We start from the raw sequence: 19,373 nt of genomic DNA on the forward strand, positions 1-19,373 counted from the left end.
TCTGACTGTAGGGACCGTGTTCTTTTCTTTGAAGGCCTCTTTTTTTCCTGTAAACTCTATGTTGACGCCTTTTCCTACTTTTGTCTCCTCTGACCAGAGAACATTCTTACAAAACGTTTTTGGCTTTCTCAGGTAAGTTTTGGCAAACTCCAGCCTGGCTTTTTTATGTCTCTGGGTAAGAAGTGGGGTCTTCCTGGGTCTCCTACCATACAGTCCCTTCTCATTCAGACACCGAGGGATAGTACGGGGTGACACTGTTGTACCCTCGGACTGCAGGGCAGCTTGAACTTGTTTGGATGTTAGTCGAGGTTCTTTATCCACCATCCGCACAATCTTGCGTTGAAATCTCTCGTCAATTTTTCTTTTCCGGCCACATCTAGGGAAGTTAGCCACAGTGCCATGGGCTTTAAACTTCTTGATGACACTGCGCACGGTAGACACAGGAACATTCAGGTCTTTGGAGATGGACTTGTAGCCTTGAGATTGCTCATGCTTCCTCACAATTTTGCTTCTCAAGTCCTCAGACAGTTCTTTGGTCTTCTTTCTTTTCTCCATGCTCAATGTGGTCAAGGACATAGGACAGAGGTTGAGTCAACTTTAATCCATTTCAACTGGCTGCAAGTGTGATTTAGTTATTGCCACCACCTGTTAGGTGCCTCAGGTAAGTAACAGGTGCTGTTAATTACACAAATTAGAGAAGCATCACATGATTTTTCAAACAGTGCCAATACTTTTGTCCACCCCCTTTTTATGTTTGCTGTGGAATTATATACAATTTGGCTTTTTGACAATTCTTTTTGTGGTTTTCCATTGAAGACAAATTAAATGAAGATAATAATACCAAAGAATTTGTGATTGCAATCATTTTCTGGAAGACACTGAGTATTATCTGACAGAATTGCAGGGGTGCCAGTACTTTTGGCCAACACTGTATTAAGCCACAGAGATCCTCTGAGGTGATAAAACTCTGAGCAGTGCTAATATAAGAGCAAGCTGAGCACTAAGAGAAGTTACTGCTGGACATTTGTGTGGAGAACGTCCATAGCGAAGCTTTACTATCACACGATATACCATTAAGGAGGACATTGCAGCTGGTTAAGACTAATACCGGCCACTAAGAGGACACTTTTCAAATCCTTTGTCTGGTTTGTTCCTGACTTACTACGCTCATTCATAAAAGTGAAGTTACAGGTAGGCTATAGGGATTCTCCCGAATCGACCCCTGGTGGAGGCGTCTAACCAACACCGTGTTCACAAGCCTGGTGAAGGTTCGGGTGTAGGCACTGCGTGACCAAGCTGGTGAAGAGATCACCACTATAACCATTTCTATAATCCTTATTGCCCCCCAGCGGATTCCCTCAGAGCGGGTGTTACATTAATGATTGATCCCTTTATTTACAATGAATGACAGGGGAAGGTGAGTATACAGAGATTTATTTACTGCATAGGGACAGATTTTATTTCTTGCTCATGATGGCAAGGATTGCAATAGTCAAAGCGATGGTCCCGGCCACTCCTCCGACCATCATTCCAATAACATTGCCGTGTAACTGGGCGGTCTCACAACGTTCACCAATGTACATGAAGGCCAGGTTGGTTGCACACCTGTAATACAAATCAGTCCATAAGTACCAGTATCTGTCGGTATAATAATAAATATGAGCGTACTACTGTACATAAATCACATTGTCTGATTCTACAGTAATATTCTCTTCCATTTGCCCCCTACAGTTGTATGTTAGTAAGAAGTAGGGGACAGAAGGAAAGAGCAACACATGACAAATAAGGGACATTGGACCAATATTCTTGATATAAGACCACCCACATGGAAGTTGTAGCATTGGCCTCACTGCTTGTCTTTCAACTTTATAAGAACAGATAAAGTTTTTGCCTTTATAAGCTGAATTTATGGACTTATTTATGGACGCATTTCACGACCTTGCTTGCATAGACATCACCACTAAGGACTTGAACCCTGGCGGCCATTGTGACATTACGACAATTAGAAAGTTACGACCATAACATGTTATACCTGCAGCTTGCTCTGCCTTTCTCCATCACACATACTCCTCCATTCTGACACAGGCTTTCATCACACTGGGCGTCCTTTGCTTGGACATCATAGCTATCCCAGGGGTTCTCCAAAGAACGTCTCTGCCGTTCATGTGTTTCCTCTTCGTCCACTAAAGGCCTGGCTGGCCGGATAGGAACTTCTGTCTTTATGAGGTGGGTCAGATCTGTAGGACAGAGTGGAGACATGTAGAGTAAGGTATAACCTTGAAAATTCAGATGTCCTTATTTGAGAGGATCAAAGAGCAAGTTCTAGACGCTTCCAAGCTTCATCTATGAAAAGAACAGACCAGTGCATGCGCTGGACCAAGAGAGGTTGGACACCCACAATCTTCAATTTATCTTCTATCCTGTGGATCCTTGTTAAGTTGGAACTATCCCTATAAATGTTGCATAGTAATCCCCAGACTGTAAATTGGACTCATCTTACGCGTTTGCCTATATTGAAGCTGAAGCACCCTGGACCTGTACATTTATTTTATTTTGGAGGTGCTGTTTGATTTTTTATCTTTTGCATTGGGCCTCCTCTATGTTGGACTTGCACTCCATCTATCTGCCCAAAGCTACTTTTATTAAACTAGTGTATATTTCTATCCTACTTGTCCTAAGTCTACGGTGTAGGTCTAAACCCAGACCTGAGAGAGGTATGTCTGTATAGTGTAGGTTCCTATCTGAATAAGAACACTTTTTCAGGGCAGATGGGCTCAAATTTTATCAAATAGCTCACTAAGAACCTCACATCTATACACACATAGTGACTATAACAGTAATGCACCACTGTGGTCAGTGGTTAGCACTTAAGCCTTGCAACGCTGGAGTCCTGGATTTGAATCCTGCCAAGGACAACATCTGCAAGGAGTTTGTATGTTTTCCCTGTGTTTGCGTGGGTTTCCTCCCACACGCCAAAGACATACTGATAGGGACTGTAGACTGTGAGCCCTATATGGGACAGTAACTGTCAATGTCTGTAAGGCACTGCGGAATATGATGGCGCTATATAAGTAGGCATAATAAATAATTAACTTCATATACATAATGTTTTAACTACTAAATTTATTTCTATATATTCCTACCTATTGTTCTCACTTTCATGAGATCCTATATAACTCCAAGAAACTCACCGTGTACCAGTCACTGCAAAGGGACTACACCGTGGCCACCTACCTGGAGAGAATACACCACCCCAAACACAGACAGACCCTGAGCCGGTATAGACTGAGTGCCAACAACCTGGAGATCGAAACAGGGTGGCACAAGCAGACATACAAGCCACGGGAGAACAGACTGTGCCGACCAAGGGGCCCTAGAAGACGAGACCCATTTCCTGCTACACTGCACCAAATACTCAGCTGTGAGGGCCGTCTACTACCAAAGAATCTCTGCCCACATCCCAGACTGCAGACGAGAAGAGGAAACTCTACATCCTACTGGGAGAAGAAGAGGCCACTGTGGAGATCGCTGCCCAATATGAGTCCAGCTGTCACCAAACAAGAGGAAGATGAGACGCATGGACTATCCAACCCCCCACCCACCACCCAAAAGACCACTAAGCCCCCCCATCACCCGTCTACACCAAACTCACTGATACCCACACGCCCCAAACAAGAGCGACGAGACCCTAAGGACACTCAAACCCCCAACCCACGGACCCCGTACTCACCCCCCTCCACCACCTCCAACCTCCTTTTTGCTTTGGCAACACCAAATGTCTTCTTCTTTGGTAACGCTAAGAAAGCTCATTCGTATCTTGTATCTTATATAGACCTACCCACAAAATCCACAAACAAGATCAGATCATCATTTTTCAGGAAACTCCTGCGCCGTAAATTGAAGTGAGAGATGAAAGTTGCCCAGCCATAATCTGTGGTCCTGTAGCAGTTACAGGAAGGATCCCAAGTACCAGTTAAAGAAGGTCTCTGCCATAGAGAAATGTTTGAGGCTATAGAGAAGGAAAGAAGTAAAATGTCAGAGACGACTTGCTATTGTAGAGGCATTATTGACACAAAAATTGCAATTCCTACAATAAGCTGTTATGTTGTCCGTCTCCTGTAACCTCTGTGGAAACCTGTTTGCATGTGTTCAATTTCCCTGCAGCGCCACCGCAGGTGAAAGTAAGCATTACAAAGTGTCCATTTAAATCAATGTAATGTCTGTGTAATGCAGGAAAGGACTGGTCCTCCAGAGCGAGAGATGATCTGTGTTACTGCTCTTGCCCAAGAGATGAGATCTATCTGATCATCTTTGTATGTCTAGTCTAGTAATGGTATCCACTATGTCTAGACAAAACAAGGCTTCACCATCAGCACAAAAATGGATTCTTCACTGTAAAAGCAGAATAATACAGTAGAAAATGCAGCCCTGGTAGCAATGATGTAATAGGTGCATCTATATATAATTTGTATGGAACCAAATACTTACAAGGTATTATATGACTTGCCAATGTTGTGAAGGTTCGGCTATTAGACATCCTTAGACGGACATCTGGATCTTGGTCCACCACATTTATAATAACCTGACGGTTTAAGACCGGCCAATCCAACATTGCATCATCGTCTCCACTGCACAGGTGGAATGATATCCCGGTGTATCCAACATAACTGGATGAACTTTGCCCATGGGGATAGAGACTAATACCATATCTGTAGCCTTCAGGGCTGGTGAAACAACGACTGACAAGACGTTCTCCTTTAACAGTGTTGGCAAGGACCTGGCTGAAGTCACGGATGGTCCACACGGCGTTAGGGCAGGGGAGTTCGGATAGAATGATGTCATCAATAATTATACCGCCACTAGTGGTTGTATTGCTTCCTTGTATGCCTTGGAACAGATAGCGGAATTTTTTATCTACGTTCAGGGGCACATGTGCGATCTTCCAGTTTTGGTCGGCATCACCTAAATTGGGAAACAGATAATTCAGTCACCTGATTCTGCCTCATTCCTTCCACCCCGCAGATATGTCTACTTAAATCTTCCATACACTCCCATGACTTTACCATAAATCGTGTGGATTTTCTTCAGCCTTCTAACATTTCCAGTGCCGTCATCCAGGCGGAGCCAGATGGCCAGTCTGTCTTGTGGACTTCCATTCATCTTGTAAAAAAACTCCAAGCACTGTTCAGTCCGTTTAGGATACAGAATGCGGGACTCTAGGACAGCGGTGCGGCCAATTTCACCAGAGTTGGTCTGAAAGTACATTAAGTACCCTGCATCTGAAAAAAATGTTGCAAATTAAAATGTTCTTCAAAAAACCCAATAAAAATATTAAAAACAAAAAAAAAAATTTCTACGTGAACATAGTAAATGCTGCTGACTTCTTGATATCTCTTGCAAGACACAATGTTACATAAACTCATTCATTGGGACTTTCCCTTTAAATTAGCTTTGTAGGTTTATTTGAATTGATAGTTTAACCTTAGGATAGGCCAAATATTTGTGATCAATAGGGGGGTCAGATGACCTGGACTCCAGATATTCAGCAGAATGAAGAGGCTTTGGCACTCGGGTGTGACTGTGTCAGGTTCGGCAGCCTGGCCCACTTAGGTGTATGGGGATAAGTTGCAGTGCCAGGCACGGCCACTCGATGGTGGGGCCATGGCCATTTTGTTTTGCTAATCATTGGAGGTCCTGAAGGTTTGACCCTCATTAATTTGTATACTATGAGAAGGTGACAGCAAAGTGCTGGAAACCCACTATATCAGCCCCAGGTTTCTGACATATGTGTGGTCCAGGTTGGGTCTGAAGTAGGCCTCAGCTCCAGCTGTGAGTACTGGGCTCATTATTGGGGCCATAAAAGGCTGCAGAGCCTGCACTTCAGGGCAGATCCAGGGGGTGAGAGGAGGCATCTGGGTCTGTCCTAATACTCTGAGTTTAGTAAGACTGCAATGTGCTAATTTGTTTGTGTGGCCGGTAGTAAGCCACACGTATAGTCAGTTTATTGTTACTGTTTAGTTAAGAGCTCGGACGAGCAGGATTTTGTTTCACATCATTTTTTTGTCTGAAGTTAAGGCTGTTTTTTATTTTGCTCATTTTGTACCATAAGTAAAAGTTTATTTATTTTCCTGTTTTTTCCTGTTGTTTTCTAAATAAACCTGTATCCTGCATATTTTGTGTCCCTGTCTCTGACTGGTTGGGCCCGCACCATTGCTGCTACCAAGCTACCTCCCCCACAATACGTTTACAAATGAATACATTGACCAGTGTGTCCAAAAGACACTTGGGGACACCATGCTCTTCCCTACTATTGAGAGGCGCAGCTCACATTCTGCACATTCTGCAGATTTCAGTGCTACTTGTTATCCAATGGACTTCTGCAGATTTCCCAAAACTTTCTTGTATGTTTTCAAGAATGTACAACAAAGTCCATAGTCCACGAAGAAGTTCTTCATTCTTCTCCAAATGATCTCCGAGCAATGAATGTACCACCTGATGATAAGCCATAACACGTGGCTTCAGCTCGAAGGTTGACTTCTTATGGGGTTGTGTAAGACTCAGCAGTTGGGATATCTTACCTCTACATTGGCCAGCTAAGGTGTGATCGTTGGATGTACTTGAAGAACCCAGTTCATGGATCCAGTCATCATCATCGTTGGTTGCCTGGACCATTCCACAAATGTTGATGAACTCAAAGGAGCATTGGTCCAGGAGAATGAGGGGAGTGGCTGTGAAGAAACAATGAAATTAGCTGAAACTAGTGATAATATTGAACTTCATAGAGAACTTTCTAATGATCTTTATATACTTAAGCTAGAAATATGGCAAGGGGAATTCTCTACATCCCTTTGTGATGTCTGGTCTCTTGTAGTCCTTTCCAGTCACATTCTGGTCTCCTCTGGCCTCCTGGGCTACATCATGGGCATCAGGGAAACTAAGTGGTCACTTGAGAAGCGCTGAAGTCATGACACTTTGATGCAAGGGAGCCCTCCGCAGAACCAATGAGGTCACCCAGAAGATCGGAAGAGCCTGGGAGATAACCGAAGAGAACCAAAAGGGAGCCCAGGAGTGGTGTGGGAATATATCAGTGGACATTATGTTTCCACACTTCCCCGAGACTCTGCTTATCATGTTCTGCTGTCCAAAGAGAGCCAAGAGTATAATAGTGATTTGTGGTTGGCCAACTCCAAAAATTTGGAGTTTGGCCAAACCCTGATTTTTTTGAAAGTTTGTTACGAACCAGTCTGGTGTCGTATTATACATATGTAAATATGTAACCCGTGAGACATATGAGAGCAGAGTTGGCCAAAATGTCTACAACCTTTCTCTAGGTCTCTATGTGCCTCATACATGTCAGGGTGTTGACTGTACAACCCTAGATATTAGTAGTCATTGGGCGAATACCCCTTTTGGTTCTCTATGGATCCAACCCTCGATAGATAAGCTATAAAGTCATGGACAAACATAGCTTTTACTTATGTGGAAATATGTTCTCTTGTTATACGTACCGCAGTTGTACATCCTGTTCAGACGTTCCAGGTCTATTGCGGAAAAGTCAAGACGTTGTCCGATGATGTTGTTAAAAGCGGGAATCTTGGCGGTAATGGTTGGGACATTGGGGTTCTTGTTGAAAGAGTAGGGACCATAGTGCATGACAGACTCGTAGTCATATGGGGTGTTCAGATCTGTTATGAACTTGTCATCGTACACGTTGAAGTTATGTCCCATGCCTGAGAAAAAACAATCCAGGTAAAACTATATAACCATATATCTAATGCTCCTCCATATATAGAGGGATAGATGTCTGTATCCCTTTAACTGTACATCTTTAGTATATCAAAATTTACCTTGCATTACCCAACATTCTGTCCTTGGAATTTTATTTTTGTATTAACCCTTTATAATCTGATAACTTTACACAGGCTCATGTACCTACTCGGAACACTAGGGTTGAGCTGATCTTGAGATTTCAGGATCGTTTTTAAAATCCGATTTCCGATCATTTTCCATCCGATCCCGATCCCAATTCGGTCCTAATGCAAGTCAATGGGATTTTTTAACGATCGAAAGTTGGATTTTAAAAACAATCCTATTCACTACACAGAGTGGAGTCCAAAAGTTGAAGGCTTCAATTTTTGGACTCCATGCTGTGTAGTGATTAAAAAATCCGCCGGCTCCCCTCCAGATGTGTATGCCGCTCCCCGGTGCTCCGGGCTGTTGTTCCCTGTCCGTTTCTCTCCTCTCTCATTCAGGCGCCGGCAGAGCACCGTACACGCCCCCGCCTCCCTAGTGAATCAGTTACGTCTCCCCGCCCTGTACCCGCCCACACTCTCCTAAGCCACAACAAGCCCCGCCTACTCTCTGCATCTGTAACACTAGCCTAGGGAGGCGGGGTCGTGCATGGCGCTCTGCCGGCGTGTGAATAAGAGAGGAGATGACAGAGAACAATGGCCCGGAGCTTCAGGAAGTGCCTGCGGTTCTGTGCAGGTAACTAGAGTTGAGCAATTGGGATCAGAATTCCGTTCCTGATCTTTTTTAGGCGTGATCGGAATCCGATCGCAATCGTGAAATTTACTCGATCGTCGATCGTGATCCAATTTTTTCCGATCCCGATCGCTCAACCCTACTGAACACATATACTATACACTTTTCACCATGAAGAGAAGAACAGAACCCCACGAAGAACTAGTTTACTTGAGATAAAACTGACCTGAAGTGATTTCATCCCACCAGATTTGCACATAGTCATCTCGGTCACTTCTTGATTGCTCATGGTAGAATCCCAGAGCGTGAAGAACCTCGTGTTCTACAATGGCTTTATGGTCACAGCCACTGTCTATGGAAACGTTCTGACCAGTACCGAAGTCTCCAACATAGGACCAGCACCTTCAAAATAAAAAATATATTTAGTATCTATAAATATAGATATCGTTTATCCAAATGCGTTCAGTCATTCCAAAGATATAATCCATGATGCAAATTAGCCAAGAGATCTACTAGCCAAGAGATCCTGCCCATAGAGAAATCATGAGGTTACTGCCCACTTGGGTAGTTGACCCTAATTTGAATCAATGCTAAAAGGGCTACATCTTTGGAATAGCTGAACGGATTTGGATAAATACCATAATTCTCAGGGTGACAGCACTGATCAGATGAGGTAGGTCATTGGACTTTTCAGACCTGATGACAGATTCTTTTTAACTAGATCACAAGTTGTCCCAATGGCAACTGAGTCATGTTTCTGAAAGCCCCTAGGATCCTTTACCACAGTTGTGGACAGTGGTGCTACATAGAGTTAAAAAAGGGGCAGAAACAGGGGTGCAGCTCTAATGAGGCGAAGAGAGGCGGACGCCTCAGACGGTACTGTCAGGAGGGGTGCATGGAGGGGCGCTGGTCTGCGTGCATCCCATGAGACACATCACTCTGCAGGTAACTTTACCTGATGTGACGCACACAGCCTAGGATTCCCTCCTACTACTAGGCTGTCCCGGACCCACTGCCTCTGTGGGGCCCACCCCAGGGCCGCCATTAATATATACCAGGGATAGGGAACCTTTGGCTCTCCAGCTACTGTGAAACTACAACTCCCAACATGCTCCATTCACTTCCATGGGAGTTCCAAGAACAGCAGAGCAAGTGTGCATGCTGGGAGTTGTAGTTTTGCAACAGCTGGAGAGCCGTACGTTCCCTACCCCTGATATATACTTTACTGCTAACTAGATCGGCGTCTGCAAGACATAGATCTAGTTAAAACTCAAGCTGTGACTCTGTCTTGTAAACCACAAGCCACTTCAGGCCTGCAGTTTACAAGACACCGAGAGAAGACAGAAACAATACGTCTGCTTCTCGGCGCAGGAAGGCGTGATGACATCATAGCATCACACCTCCTAGGCTGAGACACAGACGTCCTGTATGTGGTTATTGGGTATTTTTAAGGGGTTGTTAGGAGGGGGTACTTTATGTATTAAGAGGTGTTGTTTATATTAGGGCTATTGGGGGCATAAATTTTTACAGGGGCATTTATATAAGGGGCCATTAGGTAATATTATATATACACAGTCCAGTCATATTAATGTGACCACCGCCTACTTTTGGCATCAATGTTAAATAACCAATCGCAGAAGGCACGTGTCATCAGCCATCTGGGAGCACTCATCATTGTGGAAGGCACGATGGATCAACACAAGTATGCATCTATCCTTGCGGACCATGTTCACCCCTACATGTGAATTGTATTTCCTCAGGATGATGGCATCTACCAGCAGGACAATGCAACGTGTCATAAAGCTCGCAGTGTACATGCGTGGTTCAAGGAGCACCAGGATGAGTTTACCGTACTCCCTTGGCCAGCAAATTCCCCGGACTTGAACCCAATCGAGAATCTGTGGGACCACCTCGATCGGGTTGTTCGCGCCATGGAGGCTCAACTGCGTAACCTAGCACAGCTGGCCACGGCACTGGAGTCGGCATGGCTCAACATCCCATGGCTCAACATCAGGTTTGAATTAACCAGTTTATGTGTCTGTTATTCTGAGCCATCAGAGGACCAGAACAACGGACACATGGACCATAAAAACAGTGGGCAGATAATGCAGATAGTGACATACCCCCCAAACTTCTGAAAATGTAAAAACGTTGATTCTCCTTCATAAGGTTTAAAATCCACACAAGACTTCAGACGAAAAAATTCAAAGGATTTAAGAATGACACCCTTAGCATTCAGGTCTGAAAAGAAGATAAATTAAACAACATAAAAATATTAACATTTAAAAATGCTGACAGATATAAGATAGATTGATAGATAGATAGATAGATAGATAGATGATAAAGAGATAGATAGATAGATAGATAGATAGATAGATAGATAGATGATAGATAGATGATAAAGAGATAGATATAGATAGATAGATAGATAGATAGATAGATAGATAGATAGATAGATAGATAGATAGATAGATAGATAGATGATAGATAGATGATAAAGAGATAGATATATATAGATAGATAGATAGATAGATAGATAGATAGATAGATAGATGATAGATAGATAGATAGATAGATAGATAGGAGATAGATAGATAGATAGATAGATAGATAGATAGATAGATAGATAGATATGTGTTCTGTTATTACCCAAGTTATCAGCCAGTATATATGGGATAGGAAACTTCCACCTGTAGGTTTCATCACGAAGAGCATTTCGGCCTTTCGCCTGTAGACAGATAGCAGATCAGCAGTTATATAATGATGAATGTGCGGAGGTTTTATATATAGTTACAGAGTAATATAGTTAGTACAGGTGAAAAAGAGGTATTTCCATCAAGTTCAACCAGTGAATGGGAAAGAACATGCAGTCCATATAGTATAGAACTAGCTCCTGGGTAGGCTATTCCACAGATTCACAGTCCTACAGTAAAGAAGTCTTGTGGGCTCTTGAGATTAAACCTTTCTTTTCTCCAGACAGAGAGAGCGCCCCCGTGTCTTTTGAGGGTATTTTACATGGAACAAGGGCTACTGTTGGGCATGTAATACTGTGTAGGGGCCACTGTGGAGCGCATAATACTGTGTGTGGGCCACTGCTGGGCATATAATACTGTGTAAATAGGGAAAGAGTCACAGTGCTCACAAAAGCACCCCAGTAACTTCAAAGAATTGATCAGCAGAGGCCCCAGGTGTTGGTATTGTTAGGATCAACCGTTTCCCAAAGCTCGCAGTTCCCAGTATTGTTATATACAGTATACTGTTTATGTGCTGGGTGCTGTGATTCTCACTCATCATATTCTTGATAACTGCAGTCTTGGTACTAAAGCTGTACCCTGTTCAAGTATCTGAGATATCGCTGCAGTACCCGTAACTGTCACTGTCAAATATTTTCTGTAGGGAGGGGGTAGGGGCCCCAGACAAAAGTTTGTACAAGACTTTTGTTACGCCACTGCCATAGCCTAATAAAAGACACTATCCTGCTGACCTTAGAAGCAGCTGACTGACATTGGAGACTCATTTGTATACCAGAAAAAACGGAATATCAATGAAACGGTGGCGTGGAGCAGAATTATAAAGGTAGCTTTTCTTAAGGCTATTCCAACGTGGTATTACCTCAAAAAGGGATGCTAATGATAGAATCCCCTAAATGTTTCCTTCTCCATTTATTAAGCTGAGTTACTTTACATAGAAGTCTATGGAGAGGGTAGAGGAGGAGGGGCTGCAGGAGAGACACATAAGATACTGCAGCTTCTAAACCTTTCTATACTATGAGTGAAAGAGAACACTTCTGATGCCGCGGTATCCTCATGATAAGACGCTTTTATCCATTCCGCCCTCCACTTCTTCCTTCACGGGAAATTGAAGTATTCTTCAGAAGCAGAGGCCGGACTGGACTGAGTAAAATATTGACCATTAACTGCTGGAATAACCAGCCGAAAAAATGCCGCCCCTCCGTTTCTGCTGTGACCTCAGGTCGTCTTATGTTAGGAGCCCATGGGCTTATAAGTCAAGCATGTCCTAGTTACTCCAAATACTACCATCACATCATACTGTCCATTGCTAAACCTTGTGGTGCTCACCGGAAGTTTAATGTCTCCCTGGAACAGGTCCTGGCCCAGCTCTATAAATGATAAAATATAGAAGATGGGAGTCATTGATAATATTATATACTGTAGATATGAGATCGATAAGATAAGATAATCCTTTAATAGTCCCACAGTGGGGAAACGTCAGCATGTTACAGCAGCATAGTAATACAGATACAGGATAATACACAGTAATATATTACAGACGTAGACACACATATGCTGAGAAGAGAAGATATACTAGGAGTCCATAGCAGCTAAGGAACAGAAGAAGAAAGAAGGAAGACTTCATAATCATAATCATTAGTTCTCTGTACTGAGTGATAGACAGACAGACAGACAGATACATAAAAGAAAATTCAGACAGCACCTCCCAATGTGAACAGGTGCAAGCTACCGTGGCAAAATACATAAAAACAGAAAAATATAGCAGCTCTCTGACACAGCACATAGGCTATATGGAACATAGAAAAACTATAAAAATACTATAAACTAAATATATAAATAAATTTGAGGTTCTTCGTTGTACATTTTTGATCAAACAGTAGGAAGCCCCTGTACCTGCTCCGACAAGGCGACCTCATTAAGGTAGGACCCTACACTAATACCTCTCCTGGACCCAAGTATGGGTCTGCAGTGCAATAACCTACCTCTCTCCTGCACAGGCCTATTTATTTGGAACAGAGAACCCATTTCCCCTAAGGCCATTTAAGGTGAGTGTTCTCTGGACCTTACTTCCCTTGTGTTCACACTGTAGACTTATTCTGGTCCGGGAGAGGTATTTTATTTTTTTTCTTTGTTCCTTATAGCCTTTGTGCGGTGTCAGAGTGCTGCTATATTTTTCTGTTTTTGTATATTTTTAGATAGATAGATAGATAGATAGATAGATAGATAGATAGATAGGAGATAGATAGATAGGAGATAGATAGATAGATAGATAGATAGATAGATAGATAGATAGATAGATATGAGATAGATAGATAGATAGATAGATAGATAGATAGATAGATAGAATGAGATAGATAGATAGATAGATAGATAGATAGATAGATAGATAGATAGGAGATAAATAGATAGATAGACAGACAGATAGATAGATAGATAGATAGATAGATAGATAGGAGATAAATAGATAGATAGATAGATAGATAGATAGATAGATAGATAGATATATAGATAGAATGAGATAGATAGATAGATAGATAGATAGATATTAGATAGAAAGATAGATAGATAAATAGATAGATATGAGATAGATAGATAGATAGGAGATAGATATTAGATAGAAAGATAGATAGATAGATAGATAGATAGATAGATAGATAGATATGAGATAGATAGATATGAGATAGATAGATAGATAGATAGATAGATAGAAAGATAGATAGAATGAGATAGATAGATAGATAGATAGATAGATAGATAGATAGGAGATAGATAGATAGATAGATAGATAGATAGATAGATAGGAGATAGATAGATAGATAGATGATACCAGGACATATTACTTACTCTGGTTTATTTCGGGGATGTCTATGAATTCTCCGGCTTCTACACTTTCTTCCACTAGAGAGATGAAGACATTAAATAGTTTGTAAATGACAATATATCAACATATCAGCCCTCTTAAGGGAACCAAAATAAAAAAAATGTTTTAAAAAAGGTTTTTAATTTTTTAAAGGTACTAAAATATAACAAAACATTATATCATTTGTTTTTTTTTTATTACTATGGTTATACCAACTGGTACAATTATCACACAGTGAACGCCGTAAAGAACAAAACCCCTAAGACAACGGCGCCGCTGAGGCTTTTTTCCAATTCCACCACTTTAAGATTTTTCCTGACTCCCCAGGTCTTGGAATGGAATAGTAAATGGCGCCCATAGAAAGTAAAGTTTATCCCGCAGGAAACAAGTCCTCCTGTAGCTATAGGGATATAAAAAGATTTAAAAAATTGTGGGTTTTGGAAAGTTGGGGAAAAATAAAAATTGAAAATTTACCATAGCAGAAAGGGATTAATACACCCGTAGTAAGAAATATAAGACCAAGTCATAGAAACATTGTGAGGTTTTCTCTTACCGGATTGTTCTTGCCGGTGATTAATCTGTAAAAAGAAATGACACAAAATTCAACAAAAATAACGCGAACGCTAAAAGGCTCGGTGGTGTTACCACAAGTCCCAGCATCCTCCAAACCGTATTTTTAACACATGTTGGAAGTCACAGTTCTAGCAGACCCTAGAAAACTGGGACTTGTAGTTTGTCTACCAACGAAGAGTCAGTAAAACCAATGGGATGATGTTCGTTACATACGGTAAGAATATTAGTATATGGCCATGGCTGTACTTACTGTGTAGGCATTAGAGTGGGCAATGATGGCGACCAGGCAGAGGAGCCCCAGAGACTCCCGGGACACCATGGTGACTTCAAGGAGAATACTCACTGACTCCGTACCCCCCGCACATCTTATAAGGGGATGCTTGAACTTTGCACAATTGATGAAGTTCAGGTTAACCAGTTTTACTATTATCACAGTTATCACCACTAACACGAGAGCTTTACTTTATCTCGAAGATGTAAATTGGCCTATAAAGTAATCTCTAACGCTCGGCTATCCGCTGAGATGACCAAAATATTAACTTTTATGTAGTCATGAGTGTCCATAGACCTCAGTACTGCTCACATAATCATTTCCACAGTGCCTTAAAGGGGCACTCCAGCCAAAACTAACACTGGGTTATACTTATACAGAAGGATGTACCAGTCTAGTCACATTGGACCTCTTCTGCCCGGGGTGTTCTTTTTTAATCTTAAACTGGAAACTTAAACTTAAACTAAACTTTTAAATAATTTCTGAATTTCTGGAAACTTTCATGACATTAACCATTTCAGGACCAGGTTATTTTCCCTGGTTCAGGAACAAAACATTTTTTTTATTATTATTTATTTATTTATCTATTTTTTGTACATGTGATTTTGAGGGCTATGACATTTTTTAAAATTTATTTTAAGCTATTCTTTATGATAAATAGGGCTTTGTTTTTATGTTTATATATTTTTATATATGTTATATATATTTATTTTTGCATTTATTTCCTTATAACAATCAACTTAAGAGTACGAAATAATACACCAATAAATTCAGCGCAAAAAGTAACAAACAAGACAAAAAGACAAGGGGTAGTAGAGATAGATAGATAGATAGATAGATAGATAGATAGATAGATAGATAGAGTGTTGGCCAAAAGTATTGGCACCCCTGCAATTCTGTCAGATAATACTCATGTTCTTCCAGAAAATGATTGCAAGCACAAATTCTTTGGTATTATTATCTTCATTTAATTTATCTTCAATGGAAAACCACAAAAAAAAAATTGTCAAAAAGCCAGATTGGATATAATTCCACAGCAAACATAAAAAAGGGGTGGACAAAAGTATTGGCACTGTTTGAAAAATCATGTGATTCTTGTCTAATTTGTGTAATTAACAGCACCTGTTACTTACCTGAGGCACTTAACAGGTAGTGGCAATAACTAAATCACACTTGCAGCCAGTTGAAATGGATTAAAGTTGACTCAACCTCTGTCCTGTGTCCTTGTGTGTACCACATTGAGCATGGAGAAAAGAAAGAAGACCAAAGAACTGTCTGAGGACTTGAGAAGCAAAATTGTGAGGAAGCATGAGCAATCTCAAGGCTACAAGTCCATCTCCAAAGACCTGAATGGTCCTGTGTCTACCGTGCGCAGTGTCATCAAGAAGTTTAAAGCCCATGGCACTGTGGCTAACCTCCCTAGATGTGGATGGAAAAGAAAAATTGACGAGAGATTTCAACACAAGATTGTGCGGATGGTGGATAAAGACCTCTGTCTAGGCCTTCCTGTAGAAAGTCCAAAACCGACCCCACTGAGGGGTTAGTAGAAACAATCCTGCATTCAGAGCACCAAGCTCCGAAGATCCTCCAGATCCTGCGATAATTCATGTTGGTGGAATCTGCTCTTGCATGGGCAAGCGTTCTCAGGACGGCCTCTGACAGTCCACTATTCAGTAATAGGGACTGGTCAACCTCCAGACTGTCAGGTTGAATCTCACCAGATCCTGGCATCTCTGTCCACCTTGAGTGACCAGGTCTGGGAGAGGGGGAAGCCTCCAGTAAATGACTTGACTCATCTGTATGAGCTGGGCAAACCAAGTCCTTTTCAGCCAGAACGGATTGATGGTAATCGCCTGGACTTGGTCCTGCCTTATTTTCATCAATACCCTGGGTATGATGGGAACTGGAGGGAATATGTAGACCAACCTGAACCTCCATGGGATGGACAGGGTATCCACTGCCAAGGGATCGTCCTCCTGATACAGAGAGCAGAACTTCTCTACCTTGGCGTTGAGTCGGGTTGCCATGAGGTCGACTTCTGGAAGCCTCCACATCTGGACAATACGTTGGAACACCTCTGGATTGAGGGACCATTCTCCTGAACCGGTAATACCTCGACTCAACCGATCCGCTACTATGTTCAGAGAGCCCTTGATGTGAACAGCGGTCAACTGGGTTAGGTTTGTCTCGGCCCAGGCAAATATAAGATTTGTCACTTTCAGGAGAAGTCTGGACTTGGTACCTCCCTGTTTGTTTAGGAACAACACTGACGTCATGTTGTCTGTTTGCACTTTAACCGCCTTCCCCTTGAGGTATGGGGCGAAGTGCACAAGTGCCAGGTATATCGCCTTGAGTTCCCTCTGATTGGAGGATCCCTCTTTCGGGCTGCTCCAATACCCTTGAACAGTCCTCTCGTCCAGATGGGCTCTCCATCCTGTCTGGGATGCATCCGTTGTCAATGGAGTCCAAACTGGTTGGACTAAGGACCTTCTGTCTTTCAGGTGTATTCACCATCTGAGGGAAAGACGGGTACCGGGAGAAAGGCAGATATTTTGTGCAACCCCTGTGGAGACCCGTTCCAGGCGCTCAACACTTCCGTCTGGATGGGATACAAATGCCATAAAGCCCAAGGTACTGCTCTGGTCGAGGATGACATTAGGCCGAGGCCTCTCCTAGCGGTTCTGGCAGATAACAGGCAGCAGCCTGAATTTTCAATCTCCTTAGGATGGAAAGTGAGATCTGCAGAGTCTCTGAGTCCAGAAGGAAACCTAGAAACTTCCTCTGGGTGGATGGTGTCACCTCTGATTTCTCCCAATTGATTAGCTACCGTAACCTCTGCAGGAAGGAGGTGGCTAACAGAAGATGACGTTGGAGGACTGGGAGTGACCGAGCTTTTATAAGCCAGTCATCCAGAACTATGAACAGGCCCTGAAACCTGAGAGCGGTGGCGATTGGAGCACCCACCTTGGTGAAGGTGTGAGGAGCGGATGAAATGCCGAAGGGTAGAGCGGAAAACTGGTAATGCTCCCTGTGACCGGGGATCTGGCTGGGAATCCTGAGGAACCTCCTGTGTGGTTGAAGAATGGGTACATGCAAGGTAGAGACCCTTTGGTCTAGTGTGACCCTCACCTCGCCTTGCCCAAAGGAGGAACCTTTTCCAAGACGCCTTTCTGAATATACTCCTGATGGAGTTCTCCAAAATGGACTGTCGAGCGATATGGAGAGGGCAAGTTGACACGAAGCAGTCTAGAGGTGGCAGAGATAATTTGATGGCGTAACCTCTCTCGATGGCTTGAAGTACCCTGGGGTCGTGAATGGAGGTTTTCCACGCAGGAAGAAAGTGGGAGAGTCGGCCTCCCACAGGGATGTCGGCCACAGGGAGCGAGCACCCGTCAAAGGTTAGGCTTCTTCCTGGGGTCATTTCTACTATGACCATGTCCCAAGTCTCTTGGCGAAATCTTGAGCGCCTACCTGGCTGTTTTCTGGGACGCGAAGAGCCATGACCTCTACCAGAGGGCTCTCCTCTTCCTCTTGCAGCTTGGGGTAACAATTTGCCTTTGGTGTCCACCAAACCTTCCATCAAATCGTCCAGGGCGTGCCCAAAGCCTGCAGGTTCGAATGGAAGGATACACAAGGCAAACTTTGAGGCTGTGTCCACCCTCCAGGGCCTAAGCCAGAGGGGACTCCGGGCGGCAGTGCCATGCCATTAGAAGCTACCTTTAACTGTTGACGGGAGGCCATGCTCAGATAATCGGCAGTAGTTAACAGGGAGGACATTGATGAGACAATATCATCTCTAGGGACCCCGGAATCGATATCTCGTTCCAGTTGTTAAAGTCGGGAACGAAGACTGTCAGCCACAATGGTGGAGGAAGTTTGCGCAGAGCAGGCCGAATAACATTTCCTGGGGGTCCCGTCCACGCATTGGTCTAGCAGGTCTTGTAAATTAGAGCCGTCATCCAGAGGTACCACTGTACAGCGGAAGAGCTTTGCCACGGCCATATTCACCTTAGGTGGAGGGCCCCATCGATCCAGCTGGGATGGGGAGATCGGATACAGGGTTCTAAATACTCTGGAGGCTAGATGAGCTCTTTCCGGATGTTTCCAATCCATTTCCATCAACCTGGCTAGGGCTGCGTCCACATGGAAGGCCCTCCGCCCCCCAGAGGTGGACGAGGAGGCTTAACCATCAACATCCTGGTCGCCTGACCGGATGGACTTCAGCAGTTTCCCCATCTTATCCATGGGGAGTATGGGTCTGCTGGAATTGGTCATACATGGTTAATCGAACCAGCGATGGCAAGGACAAAGAGCGCCTATCAGTGCGCTGTTTCTTGGCGATGTAGAAAATGGAATCCCTGAAGTCCTTAGAAAAAAGAAAGAAAAAAGGGCTTATGGCTGAACGGTCATGAAAAAGAAAAAACTCACCATG

At 43.1% G+C, this 19,373-nt stretch overlaps 2 protein-coding genes across 2 annotated transcripts in view; both read right to left on the reverse strand.

The window, feature by feature from the left end:
- Nucleotides 1-18,682, reverse strand: part of LOC142198579 (uncharacterized) — a 302,293-nt gene extending 283,611 nt beyond the window's left edge. The window contains exons 1-3 of the mRNA XM_075269607.1: nucleotides 18,659-18,682; nucleotides 18,071-18,243; nucleotides 17,741-17,832 (exon numbers count right to left, since the gene is read on the reverse strand). Of these exons, the coding sequence (XP_075125708.1) occupies nucleotides 17,741-17,832; nucleotides 18,071-18,243; nucleotides 18,659-18,682 (289 nt within the window). The remainder of the gene's footprint in view (nucleotides 1-17,740; nucleotides 17,833-18,070; nucleotides 18,244-18,658) is intronic.
- LOC142198261 (meprin A subunit alpha-like) lies at nucleotides 1,457-14,989 on the reverse strand. Its single transcript, XM_075269210.1, has 14 exons — nucleotides 14,921-14,989; nucleotides 14,651-14,675; nucleotides 14,082-14,135; nucleotides 12,564-12,604; nucleotides 11,134-11,212; nucleotides 10,608-10,725; nucleotides 8,711-8,886; nucleotides 7,509-7,730; nucleotides 6,579-6,728; nucleotides 5,064-5,279; nucleotides 4,489-4,962; nucleotides 3,839-4,009; nucleotides 2,033-2,237; nucleotides 1,457-1,605 (listed from the first exon to the last, which is right to left on the reverse strand). Exons 1-14 carry the CDS (start codon nucleotides 14,987-14,989, stop codon nucleotides 1,458-1,460), a joined length of 2,148 nt encoding a protein of 715 aa, XP_075125311.1. The 3' UTR covers nucleotide 1,457.
- Nucleotides 18,683-19,373: the final 691 nt, after the last annotated feature.

Source organism: Leptodactylus fuscus, chromosome 3 (genome assembly GCF_031893055.1).
Source record: "Leptodactylus fuscus isolate aLepFus1 chromosome 3, aLepFus1.hap2, whole genome shotgun sequence".
Classification (NCBI taxonomy): domain Eukaryota; kingdom Metazoa; phylum Chordata; class Amphibia; order Anura; family Leptodactylidae; genus Leptodactylus; species Leptodactylus fuscus.

What these genes read in the sequence shown, in the direction of transcription:
- LOC142198261 (XM_075269210.1), bottom strand. Translation starts at nt 14,989, where the DNA reads ATGGTGTCCCGGGAGTCTCTGGGGCTCCTCTGCCTGGTCGCCATCATT. An exon ending in CCCACTCTAATGCCTACACA is followed by an intron (nt 14,676 to 14,920) that starts GTAAGTACAGCC and finishes TTCTTTTTACAG; the next exon opens with ATTAATCACCGGCAAGAACA. An exon ending in GTGGGATGAAATCACTTCAG is followed by an intron (nt 7,731 to 8,710) that starts GTCAGTTTTATC and finishes GTTTTTTCTCAG; the next exon opens with GCATGGGACATAACTTCAAC.